Raw genomic sequence first — 12,423 nt, forward strand, 5'->3', positions numbered from 1 at the left:
GTAAGTGCCAATGACTAACATGGGATTTCTTTCTGAGTAGACTTGTTTAGGGTTGCTCTATAAGTTACTCTGGACTGAGGTGTTTTGCTGGGAAAGTCTAATACATTTTGTATAGCTGTTCAGCATAAGAAATGTCACAAAGTATTCATGGTAACCACATTAATATTTATTATGTATTAAGCATGTATTAACATGTCAAATTCATTTTGATTAGCCTGCAAAAGTTAAATTCTGAATATGGATTCTAACATTTCAGTGCTAACAGGCAAACATAAGCTTGCATCTTGCTTGGGAACACTAGGCATATTATTAAATACTAATAGACAAGCAATTAATCTTCTTGCTGCTTTCAAAATCATGTATGAATAGATGATATAAAGAACAACTGTAACAAGATCAGAAGTATTCAAAAGCAATGCGCCCCCTCACCCTTTTGCTGCTAAAACAGGCATCAACAACAGTCCTTCGAAAGTATTTTCATTTTGTATTATTACACTCAGCTTCTCAGCATTACCAGACATTTGTCATTTTTGTCAGGGAGGGCCAGAGCCACTCTCCTGTTTCTAAAACTGCCTCACAGTAGTTTCCACTGATCAGTCTTAACCTCTTATTGGCACATGAGCTAAATAATCTTTCTGCTGTCTGCCTGATAATACTGAAAAATGCAGCCCTCAAAAGTTTATCATCTGACTGCAGCTAAAACAGGAGCTAAAACCCTTTAAATCACTGTCTAATACAACTAGGGGATCAGAATCATGCTCTTGTTACCTTTCCAGGGAAGGCATACTTACTAGCCTCAATCTACACGTGTTCCTTTCAAGACAACATCCTTTTAAACTGTTTTGCTTGTGTGTGGGTGAGGACAATCTCAGAATTCCTGTTGACTCATCTTTGCCTCAGGCTTCATAGCACACGCATGCACATGCACATGCATGCGCGTGCGCACAAACAAAATATTCATTTTCTCTGTACCCAAGGTTTCTCCAGAAGGCTACCTATATGTTACTTTTACTTCACATTTCCAGCAGAACAGTGACATATGCATGTTTATTTGTGTACTGAGCTTTACTACTCGGATTACTTTTAGTAGAAAAAATTAAACAGATGTACATATTAAGACAAGTCTCATGTAATTATCCAACACTTTCTCATAAATATAACCAACTCATTTGAAGATAACAACTTTGTATTTTATTGTATGTCAGTTAATGCCTTTTTATTCTAGATTAATCCTAAATAGCTATTATTTATTTATTTACAAAATTTATACCCCACCCTTTTACCCTTATCAAGACCATCAGGTGACTAACAAAGTAAAAACAAACATAATAAAAAACAAGTCTTAAAACCCATTAAAACCAAACAAAAACACAATTAACCAAAGGGAAAATATAAAAACATAAAAACAACAATGAACACATAAAGCAGGAAGGAGGAATCACTGAGAAAAGCCCAGACAAAACAAACACAGCTTCACCCACTTACAGGTGACAGCAACTGAAGGGGACAGACAAGTCTCTCTGGGAGAGAGTTCAAGAGTTCTGGTGCCACCAACAAGAAGGTCCTCTCTCAGGTTGCTGCCCACCTAATCTTGGAAGATGGGGGCACACAAAGCAGGGCTTTAGAAGATGACTGCAGGTCAGGTAGGTTCATAAAGAAGAAAGTGGTCCTTCAGGTTTGCTGGTCTGAAGCCATATATTACCACTTTTATATTCAAAAAAATTATTTTACATTTAAAAGTCCTTGCTCAGGACTTATTAGCATTTATTGATACAGTTAAAAAAAACCCTTAGCGAGTGCGTAGGCTGTGTTAAGGTGTAAGTAATTTGTTGTTCTTTGATACAAGTACAATTTAGGACCTATCATAAATTGTGCATTTTTGGACAATGTTTTTTTGAATAATGAGTGCATCTTTTAAAAACTGAACTGCAGACTTCCTCTCCCCCTACACATGATTTTTCTGCTGACATACACAGCCTTACAAGCATACACACCTAACAAGCAGCTATTCAATATTTTTACAACGTGAAAAGAAACTGTGTGCAAGTTTATCCGGAGACTCTCCCTGTAATCCCAGCTACATTGTAAGTGATGTGTGGGGAAGTATTCCAGCCCAGTAAAACAGATACTCCTTTCCAGGTAGGAGTTAATCCTAACTAACCATGCTTTTGGAGATGCAGTACCTGACAGCCTTTGGAACAGAGCTGAGGTAATAATCAGTGGTCAATTCACTGAATAAGATCCTGTTCTATATTCCAGGCTACCTTCGTGCACAGAAGTAAAAAAAAAAAAACAGACTAGGAAAATATACCAGAATAAGTGCTATGGTTCTTTTGTTTGTTTGATTCTTGGCAAACTCTGGAACTTTTTAACATTTAAATAACAGGAAGAAATTAGATTGGTAACACTTGCTCTTCATGCTAGCAAAAACTTCACCTGTTGAATCTTCAGCCTGTATGACCTATAAGGTGAATATCTTACTTTAGACATTAAAAAGTTCTGTAGGTGCTCATACGAGGATTTAGGGTTGCCAGCCTCCAGGTAGTGGCTTGAGATGTCCTGGAATTACAACTGATCTCCAGGCCACAGAGATCAGTTCCCCCGGGGAAAACTGTCGCTTTGGCAGGTGGACTGGACAGCATGATACTCCACTGAGTCCCTCCCCTCCCCAAACCCCACCCTCTCCAAGATGCACCCTCAAAATCTCCAGGAATTCCCCAACCTGGAACCGGCAACTCTACCGGGATTCAACAGAGGTCTGCCCTTCACCCTCTCTTTCCCAAACCCTCTTCGGTGTGCCCCGTCAAGCACTACCAGTGCTCGGGTGCTCCTGGGGCATGCTGAGAGGGAAGGGAACGGCCCTGAGGCCAAGTTGGCTTACCGGAGAAGTCGGCCAGCGCAGCGCTCTCTTTGGTGCAGACGAGGAACAGGCAGAAGAGGAGGTTGGGCAGCAACCTGGCCCCTACCTGTCGCCTCCGCCTTAGATGCTGCCCAGCCTCCAGTATGCTCATGGTGCGGAGGAGGAGGGGGGGGTCCTCTGCAGCCCAACCTGATCACATGACGGCTCCAGCCCCCGGCTGGCAGCACCTTCTCGCCAGCAGTCCCTGCCCTTTCTGGGATCTGAGCGGGTTGGGAAAAGATCCTTGCGGGAGGCCGGCGGGGAGGGCTGGGTGGCAAGGAGGACGACTCGGGCTGGACAGGGCGACCCAAAGGGCTCGCGTAGTCTCCGCGCACTTTCCCCAGAGAGGAAGTCCCAGCAATGACTAGCCCCCGGCTGGAAAAGTGAAGTGCGTGCGAGGCAGCCACGGTGTGTGGGCGGGGGGGCTGGGCAGGGAAAAGGAAGAGCCGTTCCCAAAGCCGGCGCAGCAGCCGCTGGCACTGGCGCTGGCGTCGAAAAGCCGCGGGAGAGCAAACGTGAGGCAAGCGAGCGAGCGCCGGCGGGATTTCTGCCTCTTGGACGGGCTCCTTGGCGTTGGCGCTCGCTCGCTTCTGTGGCAAAGACCGCAGCTGAGTGTTAATTGGACCAAATAAACTTTTTTGCGCACAAGCCACTTAGCGCACAACTCACGCTTCGCGCTTCTCGGGGTATTTGAGCACACATGTAGCGATTGGTGCTTTTGTGTATGCGTGTTTTTGGTAATGCCAGCAATTTAAATGGCTTGCTTTGAAGACGGGGGATAGAAATGCCTGTATAACTAAGTAAGAAATAAATGCAATGCTAGAAAACAGACATTGCTTTTCGTGAAAGGAGACAGTAGACCTGGGTCGGCTGGGGAGAGCCCACCTCAGAGCCCAGAAAGATGGAAAATCAAAAAGAGTCCAGTAGCACCTTTAAGACTAACCAATTTTATTGTACCATAAGCTTTCGAGAATCAAGTTCTCTTCGTCAGATGCATGGTACAGAAATTGGTCAAATATAGAAGAGGAGGGGGGAGGAGGGGAGGAGAGAGAAGATGCAATTGGGGGGGGGGAGAGGGAGGATGCAACCAAAACATTCCTTTGCTAGTAAATGTAAACATCTCCTTTTGGAGTGGAGATTAATTGGCTTGTGTGAGGCTTCAAAGGAGTTTGCCCTGTTGGTTTGTAGCAGCAAAACAACCAGACCATCCAATTCCAATGTAGTATAAGCCTTCAATAACCACAGCTCTCCCTGTCAGATGCATCTGACAAAGAGAACTGTGGTCCCCGGAAGCCCACGCCAGGTGCCACTGGGCTCCCCCAGACCCAGAAAGATGGAAGAAAGGCAGGAGGTAAATTAAAATGACGCCTATGCAATTTCAATGGAGGAAAAATAGGCACATCCTCAGGCGTACGCCACACTGTCAGCCATGACAAAAATGCACAGTGTTTCACAAATGACAGTGTACAGTTTTTTTCCAATATAGTGATTATTACTTTTTGGGAAACGCGTAATACATTAAGTGGCCAAACAATGCCCCCAGGCTCCGACGCAGTCACCCCAGAACTATTGAAGTGGCCAAACGAGATTTTTGCATCTCTCTCTCTCTCTCTCTCTCTCTCTCTCTCTCTTGGAAAAATTGAACTTTTTCAGGTACTGAAATAAATAAATTTAACTTCTTTCTCTTCCTTTTTTCTCTTCCTTTTTTTTAAACTACAGGTAACTCCTAACTTGAGAGTCTTTACTTCAGATACTACAGTACAATATATTTTGCATCTCTTCTACCTCCCTCATTAAACTGAGTCAAGCTGATGTTTGAATTTCAAAAACAACATAGGTACCAAATTCTCTGAAGTGTCACAGTGCTCAAGGGTGATACCACAGTATCGCTATCTTTCCAGGCCTCCCTAAAAACAGGTCCAGCTTGGTTTATAACCACGTCTCAAATATTGGGAATAAGTTTTTTGGAGCTGCGTGCTAAATGTATACTAGAAATGCTCCTATCAAACTATGTGGCGGAGAAGGCCTGATTTGCACTGAGGCTAATAGAGGCAGCACACTCTTCTTTTTTTACTCCTGCCATCACAGAGAAAGCCTAAGTCTTTTTTTTTCCCTTCCAGGAATGGAAAAAATTGGATGAGCTTGTCTTGGATATGAAGAAACCCAGGAGCCAGGTCAACAACAGGAATGTACAGCAGAAGGCTGTTTCTTGTTACTACAGGCCTAGAACTTAGGTCAAAAGTTCTCTCACATGTGAACAGAAGTGCCGGAACACTCTTCCTCAAAATTAGAGCTTTCCAGACCCACTAGAACCAATTCACACGGACAGGAGCAGTATTGCTGAATAAACTTGACTCCCATGAATAGATGATGTATCTGATAAGAAAGTTCTATGTATGGTAGCTAATTCACTTGATGGCTATTTCATATCACTAAGGTATCAGAAGAATGCACATTTTTAAAAATATAAGGCATTATTACAAAGACACACGAAAAAGCCAGTGAGGTATCGCAGTGCCAGACTAGAATATGGGAGACATGTGTTAAAATCCCCAATCATACGTGAAGCTCAGCTGCTACTCTGGACCAGTCATTTTCTCACAGTCCAACCTACCTCACAGGATTGTTGTAAGAATAAAATGAAGGATAGGAAAACAATCTATGTTACCTTGAGGAAAGTGAATAAATAAAATAAAGGCAATTTCACTTATTTAAACATTTGTACTGGTGCCTATTGAGGAATTAATGTTACAGGCAGTGCTTTTTTTCTAAAAAAAATGTTTAGGGGTACTCTCAGTTTGACTCAAGAAAATCACCATTTTATAGTTCAAATCGGGAAAAATAAATGCAGTCAATGGCCAAAATTACCAAGAACATGCATTACCTCATATTACACAGCTCACAATAACTTCCAGATTGGCATGAAACACTTGCTTCCATCTGAGACTCGGGAAACACCATGAAAGGATATGACGTCAGAAGATTGTCGGTGATGAGAATTATGGATATCAATATTGCCAACCAAGCCCCTCTATTGTTACACGTGCGCACAACCAAAGAGTTTCAGTATAGACAAACTCTTTGCACTCTTTGTGTAAAATGTACACAGATACACAAATTGGTCGCCGCCATTGGGGGTAGCAACAAGACTGACCAATCACCGTGCTCTATTCCAACTACCAGAGCTCCAAGTGGCTTAGAGAAGACTTGTTTGTATTTGTGTGCACCCTAACGATCACCGATTATGCCAGCGATCTCAGCGTGTTCGATGCTCAAAGACGTTCCATTTTTTGTAAGATGAACAGCGCTCCTAGTGAGTTTAAATATAACTAAACATCTTTGTTGCTAACACACGCTACATAAAACTTAACAAATCACATAAATATCCATAATAATACGTTTGGAGTTGTTTTAGCGGGAATTCCAACATTTTAAAAAATTTTCTCTCTCTCGTTAGATTCACAAAATGTTTAGGGGTATGTGTACCCCTGCGTCCCCCCAGAAAAAAAGCACTGGTTACAGGTATAGAGATGTAACATGCAATGATCCTGTGTCTATACCTATGTATAGACACATGAAGCAGGGGTCACTGGGGCAGTTGGGGGTAGTTGTAAATTTCCTGAATTGTGCAGGGGGTTGGATTAGATACCCCAAGAGGTCCTTTCCAACCCTATGATCCTACAGAATGTTAATTCTGCCTTTCATGTAGCAGTTTTGTGAGCAATAAAGTGGCTCTAATATGGTTACCAACCTCAAGGCTGTTTTGGAGGCAGCTGGAGAAAACAGCTGTTTTGGAAGGTAGGCTCTAGGGCATCACATGCTTGCTGAGGACCCTCCACAATTTCAACCCCCAAACCTCCAGGAATTTCCCAACCTGGAGCTGGCAACCATAAGCCCCAGTGCCAAAGCCAATCCACATTTATTGATGATGTATTTACTTCATTTATCCTTGCTTTTCTCCCCACTGGGGACCCAAAGAGGCTTACTTTGTTCTCCTCTCCTCCATTTTATCCTGACAACAACCCTGTGATGTAGGGTAGGCTGAGAGTATGTGGCTGCCCCCAAGGTCAGCCAGCAAGTTTCGATTTTATACTGAGATGGGGAAGGAGGCTCTGTGATAGCCAATGTTGGTATAAAATGAAATGACATCAATGAAACTTGTAACTCTTCTCAGGAGTGTCCTGTTCTTGTGCAACTGCATCTTTTGCATAAAGAGGAGTTTTTAATCATTAAACTCTATAAATGCTCTGTGGGTTTCATTTGGTATAGTGCTTAAGAGAGCAGGACTCTAATCTGGAGAACTGGGTTTGATTCCCCACTCCTCCACTTGAAGCCAGCTGGGTGACCTTGGGTCACTCACAGCTTCTAGGAGCTCTCTCAGCCCCACCCACCTCACGGGGTGTTTTGTTGTAGGGATAATACTTTGTAAACCACTCTGGGTGTTAAGTTGTCCTGAAGGGCAGTATATAAATCAAATGTTATTATTACTATTGGTAATAATTGATACATTTTAGTAACAACATTTTATGCTTTTAATTTAAGTGATAGTTTTTGTTTTTAATTGAGTTATGGGCCAGTTCACGTACCCACCAAACTCTCAAATTTATACAGTAATTGGCCTTTAAAAATTGCTTTTGCTTAAGTAGCTGTTAGTGTTTGTCTGCTAAAGTGGATTTTAAAGTGAGTTTCACAGTCCTTTACAAGGCAATCTCATTTAACGTCTAGTACATTTCATAAGCATCCTGGCACCATATTGGCAGGAGTAAGATATACAGCTTTCGTGTTTGTATTTATTCAGGTTTTGTTTTCATATTCCCCAAATTCATATTGTCATGCTGATTCAGACACGTATTAAAGGGTGACAATTTCTCAGTTTCATCAGATTCCTGACTACAGAATTAAAAACCAGAATTTGGAATCTATTAGAAGTATCTTATTTATTTAAATTACTGCCCTTAAAAATAAAACAGGAAGCAAAAATATTTTTAATATATCTGCAATGTGTAAATTTTTTAGACATCTTGTCATTATAACCCACTAGAAACTTCACAGTTATGAAACAATTTTCATATTACATGTATGTTCTTTAGTTTTTCAGTTGCTCTTTGTCTTGCAGTTTGAAACTCGTGTCACGTTTTGCTCTTTATAAATCCAAATGAAATTAATGCTGTCAGTTTGATAAAAGGAAGGCAACAGGGTGGAAAAATAGGAGGAACAAGAGACAGACTATAGTAGATAGTAAAATTTTTACAAGGGTACAATTATTGCACCATAATAGTAACAGAGCACTTTAGGTTGTGGTGGTCTCTTGTCTTTTCTTCAAAGATAGCTGATGTAGTTGCACCATTTAAAAAGTGTCTCAGCTCTTTTCTTTGTCTGAATCCAATCATGGGGCGGGGGAGCTTTCTCTCACAAGTGAGGACCTTTTAAAGCACTTTATTTTCCTGCTCTTTGACACTGAGTAAATCAAGCCAAAAAAAAGTTCTAACAACTCTAATGCCATTTCTGGGACTGTTTCTATGGAAATGAATGTTAGGCTAGTTGAAACATAGCAAGTGATTTAAATTAATCGCTATATAGTGGTTATTTAAAACAAGGCACCCCACGTTTTTAGATCCAGCCTCTTTCTCTCGGAATGGGAAAACAGCAATTCACATAACTTATATGACATGTCTGTTAACAGAGGTTCTCCAAAATCTAATTTTTATATACATTATAAGATAAAGTTGCATCAGTTGCAGTGATTGCACTCTTCATGCATAAAGCCAGACCCTTCATTTTTCAGTGAAGGAAATAGGTTTACTTTCAATTACAGCTTTTTATTAAAGGGGTGGGGAGAGATGTGGGAGGGATGTTCCTATTAAACTGGTGGGTGGAAGGGGGGAGGGAACCCTAACAAAGCAACTCTAATATGTATTTTTATTGATTTCAGCGTTCAGTGTTCTATGACTATTTGCATAAAGTGCCTCATCAAAGCTCACATTTTCTGTATGAGTCTTCGCTGTCTTCTTTGGAGTAGCAATATGGTACATGTTATGTATTGGTTTTCTGATTTTATATGAGGCATCTTCCTAACCTCAGATCCTCTGCAATCCAATTAAAGTTTTTTTTATTTACCATTCTTACTATGCACTGAAAGGCTATTGTCTTACTAATTTTATGAAGAGAATCAATGAAGTGGGAACAACAAACAGTGATCCAGTTACAGGCAATTTTCTCTTATATATACCATTTTTATTCACAATGCTCAAAATGAAGAGTATTTATACTAAAGAACCAGTTTGGTGTAGTGGTTAAGAGTGTGGGACCCTAATCTGGAGAGCCGGGTTTGATTCCCCACTCCTCCACTTGAAGTCAGCTGGGTGACCTTGGGTCACTCACAGCTTCTATGAGCTCTCTCAGCCCCACCCACCTCACAGGGTGTTTTGTTGTGGGGATAATAACGGCATACTTTGTAAACGGCTCTGAGTGGGCCTTAAGCTGTCCTGAAGGGTGGTATATAAATCAAATGTTGTTATTATTATTATTATTATAAGATTTGGATGAATTTTCTCTGTGTAGTTGGGAGATTTTCATTAATTACCCTGAGAAGTTTAGCGCTCATTCTATATTTTATTTTGAGTACATTAACATGATTCAGCCAAGGTTTTAACAGTAGTTCTAAGCAGAGTTACATTCTTCTAACCCATTAATTTCAAAAGGTGTAATAGTCTATAAAAGAAGGTTGTAATACTGTTAAGGATTCCATTGCAAGTCTCACTGATTTTGGAAGACTTATTGAAACATATACTTAATAGTACAATCTTTTTTTTTTTTAAAGAAACCCTCTTTTCCTGGAAGTAAGCCCTTTGAATTGAACCAAATAAGATTTTGAGTTGATGTGCTTAGGATTGTTCTCTACGTTTCCCATTGAAATTAACCTTCTTAACACTGGCTGTTGTTTACCCAAAGATGTTTGGGGAGCAATCCTAAGGGAGGTCTACTTGGAAGAAAAACCCATTCTATTAAATAGAACTTACTTCCAGGAAGAGCCCCGTGGCGCAGAGTGGTAAGCTGCAGTACTGCAGTCCAAGCTCTGCTCACGACCTGAGTTCGATCCCGGCGGAAGCTGGGTTCAGGTAGCTGGCTCAAGGTTGACTCAGCCTTCCATCCTTCCGAGATCGGTAAAATGAGTACCCAGTTTCCTGGGGGTAAAGTGTAGATGACTGGGGAAGGCAATGGCAAACCACCCTGTAAAAAGTCATGATGTGACGTCCCCCCGTGGGTCAGTAATGACTCGGTGCTTGCACAGGGGACTACCTTTACCTTTACTTCCAGGAAAGTATTCTTAGCATTGCCATCATTGATAGGTTGTTTTTCCTTAAAATGAGCATTTAATGGTATGAAATAACATTAAACTGTGTGGTTTATCTTAGCAATCCTTATCCACTACCAGTAGCACAATACCCTGCTATCATATAATGGATAAAGAATAGCCCTCTGCAAAACAATTTTGCTTCTGGAGCAAGGCTTGGATGGGATGCACTGAGAACAAACAAAAAAAAACACCTATAATGATTTTTTAAAATACAATTAAAAAATGAAGGTAAACAAAAAAGGCCCGGGCTCGATAAATTATGTCACTTATAAGTTATAACTATTGTTAAGGTAGAGAATCAGTAAGATGCAAAGAGCTTGTCCACTAGGGAATGACACATTTTAATGCGCATTTTGAGCAAAGGATTTACATTCATTTTGTAGGCAAATTGTTTTAAGCTCATAAAAATGACCTGATAACACACTATCCAGTTTGGTGTAGTGGTTAAGAGTGGGGGACTCTAATCTGGAGAGCCGGGTTTGATTCCCCACTTCTCCGCTTGAAGCCAGCTGGGTGACCTTGGGCTAGTCCAGTTCTCTGGAGCTCTCTCAGCCCCACCCACCTCACAGGGTGTTTTCTTGTGGAGATAATAGAATACTTTGTAAACCGCTCTGAGTAGGCATTAAGTTGTCCTGAAGGGCGGTATATAAATCTATTGTTGTTGTTGTTGTTGTTGTTGTTGTTATTATTATATGAAGTTCATCTATAGAATCAAATGATTTTTAACTTAAACCAATGGTCCCCAGCCTTTTTGGTATGGTAAATTACTCACAAATCTAAATTTACTTGGTATAGTAACCCACTGGGGGTGGGTGGGACACAGCATTCACTAATTAAACTGCAAGACCTTGGAACCCACTATACAGGCTTTGTAACTCACTTTGGGGTTTATAGGTTAGGAAACACTGACCTAGACCCTAACAGATTAGAATTAATTAACACTTGAAGAAATACACTGCCAACTTTGTTGTGCCATTACACAACTAAATATAATTTCTTAAGACTCAAGGTGGATTACACAGTATAAATCAATATGATCAACAGCTAGTGGATTTAACAAATATAATAGGGGAGACTGCACAAATTTGAAAACAAGTGTAGATCTGAATACAGATATGAAATATTGCAAATTATAATACATCATAACAGAACAGTTTAGCCTAATAAATAAATGAAATGTTTGGCAAAATGGCAGATAGCTTCTCTAATGTGCTAAGTGTTCTAGTTGTCTTGAATTAATCAGTCTTAGAGTACAAAGGTGTGTGTTGCTTTATGTATATGGTGAACATTTTAGCTAAGCATCCTCGTGCTTTCTTGTTAAACAGCAGCGCTAATAGGCATCACATACAAGCCCCTGTACAAACAGTGCAATCCTATGCAGTTATTCCAATCTACATCCATTGAAATAAATGGAATCTGCACCGGATTACGTTGCAAATCTCCCATCAGCAGTTGCCCCACAGCTAACCTCATAGAACACAGCGCTTCGAGATCACAGAACTTAAATTTTCACATTTAAGGAACATCACAGAAGAGTAGGGTTGCCATCTTCAGGTTGGGAAATTCCTGGAGATTTGGGGGGGGGGTGGAACCTGGAAAGGGCAGGATTTGGGGAGCAGAGGGACCTCAGCAGGGTATAATCCCATAGAGTCTATCCTCCAAAGCAGGCATTTTCTCCAGGGGAACTATTTTTTATGGCCTGGAGATCAACAGTAATTCAGGGAGATCTCCAGCCACCATCTGGAGGCTGGCAACCCTACAGAAGAGACATCAAGAGCAGGGTGACCTTACTAGTGAAAAACCTTTCATAGAAATGGACACTGATTTTATCTTCATGCAAATACCAGCCCTGCGCAGAAGCTCTCGAGAAGAACGTGGAGAGGGGTGCTGGGAGGGTGGTGGTGATGGCACTATACGAAGGGAACAGAATTGAATTGCTGTGCAGAATTGAAAACAATTGCTTAGTCCGGTGGAACTCTACGCTATTGGGCTCAAACCTCCTGCTTCGCTTTGGGATGCAGACCACCCATTACCGAGACTTGCACCTCTTTTGCTAGGAACCATCTCCGCCTTACTTGCAGTTTTTAGAGGGAAAAACGGGCGACGGACCGCTTCCGGCCGCGAGTGGCCGCTTCGCCTAATGCTGCCAAGCGGGCCGGCGACAACT

The 12,423-nt window shown here is 41.3% G+C and overlaps 1 protein-coding gene across 1 annotated transcript in view; it reads right to left on the reverse strand.

Annotated features, from left to right (window-relative positions):
• EVA1C (eva-1 homolog C) overlaps positions 1-3,262 on the reverse strand; it is a 101,835-nt gene extending 98,573 nt beyond the window's left edge. Inside the window, exon 1 of the mRNA XM_054973815.1 lies at positions 2,882-3,262. Coding sequence (XP_054829790.1) covers positions 2,882-3,011 — 130 coding nt within the window. The 5' untranslated portion in view covers positions 3,012-3,262. The remainder of the gene's footprint in view (positions 1-2,881) is intronic.
• Positions 3,263-12,423: the final 9,161 nt, after the last annotated feature.

The sequence above is a fragment of the Eublepharis macularius genome, chromosome 3 (assembly GCF_028583425.1).
Source record: "Eublepharis macularius isolate TG4126 chromosome 3, MPM_Emac_v1.0, whole genome shotgun sequence".
In the NCBI taxonomy this organism is placed as follows: domain Eukaryota; kingdom Metazoa; phylum Chordata; class Lepidosauria; order Squamata; family Eublepharidae; genus Eublepharis; species Eublepharis macularius.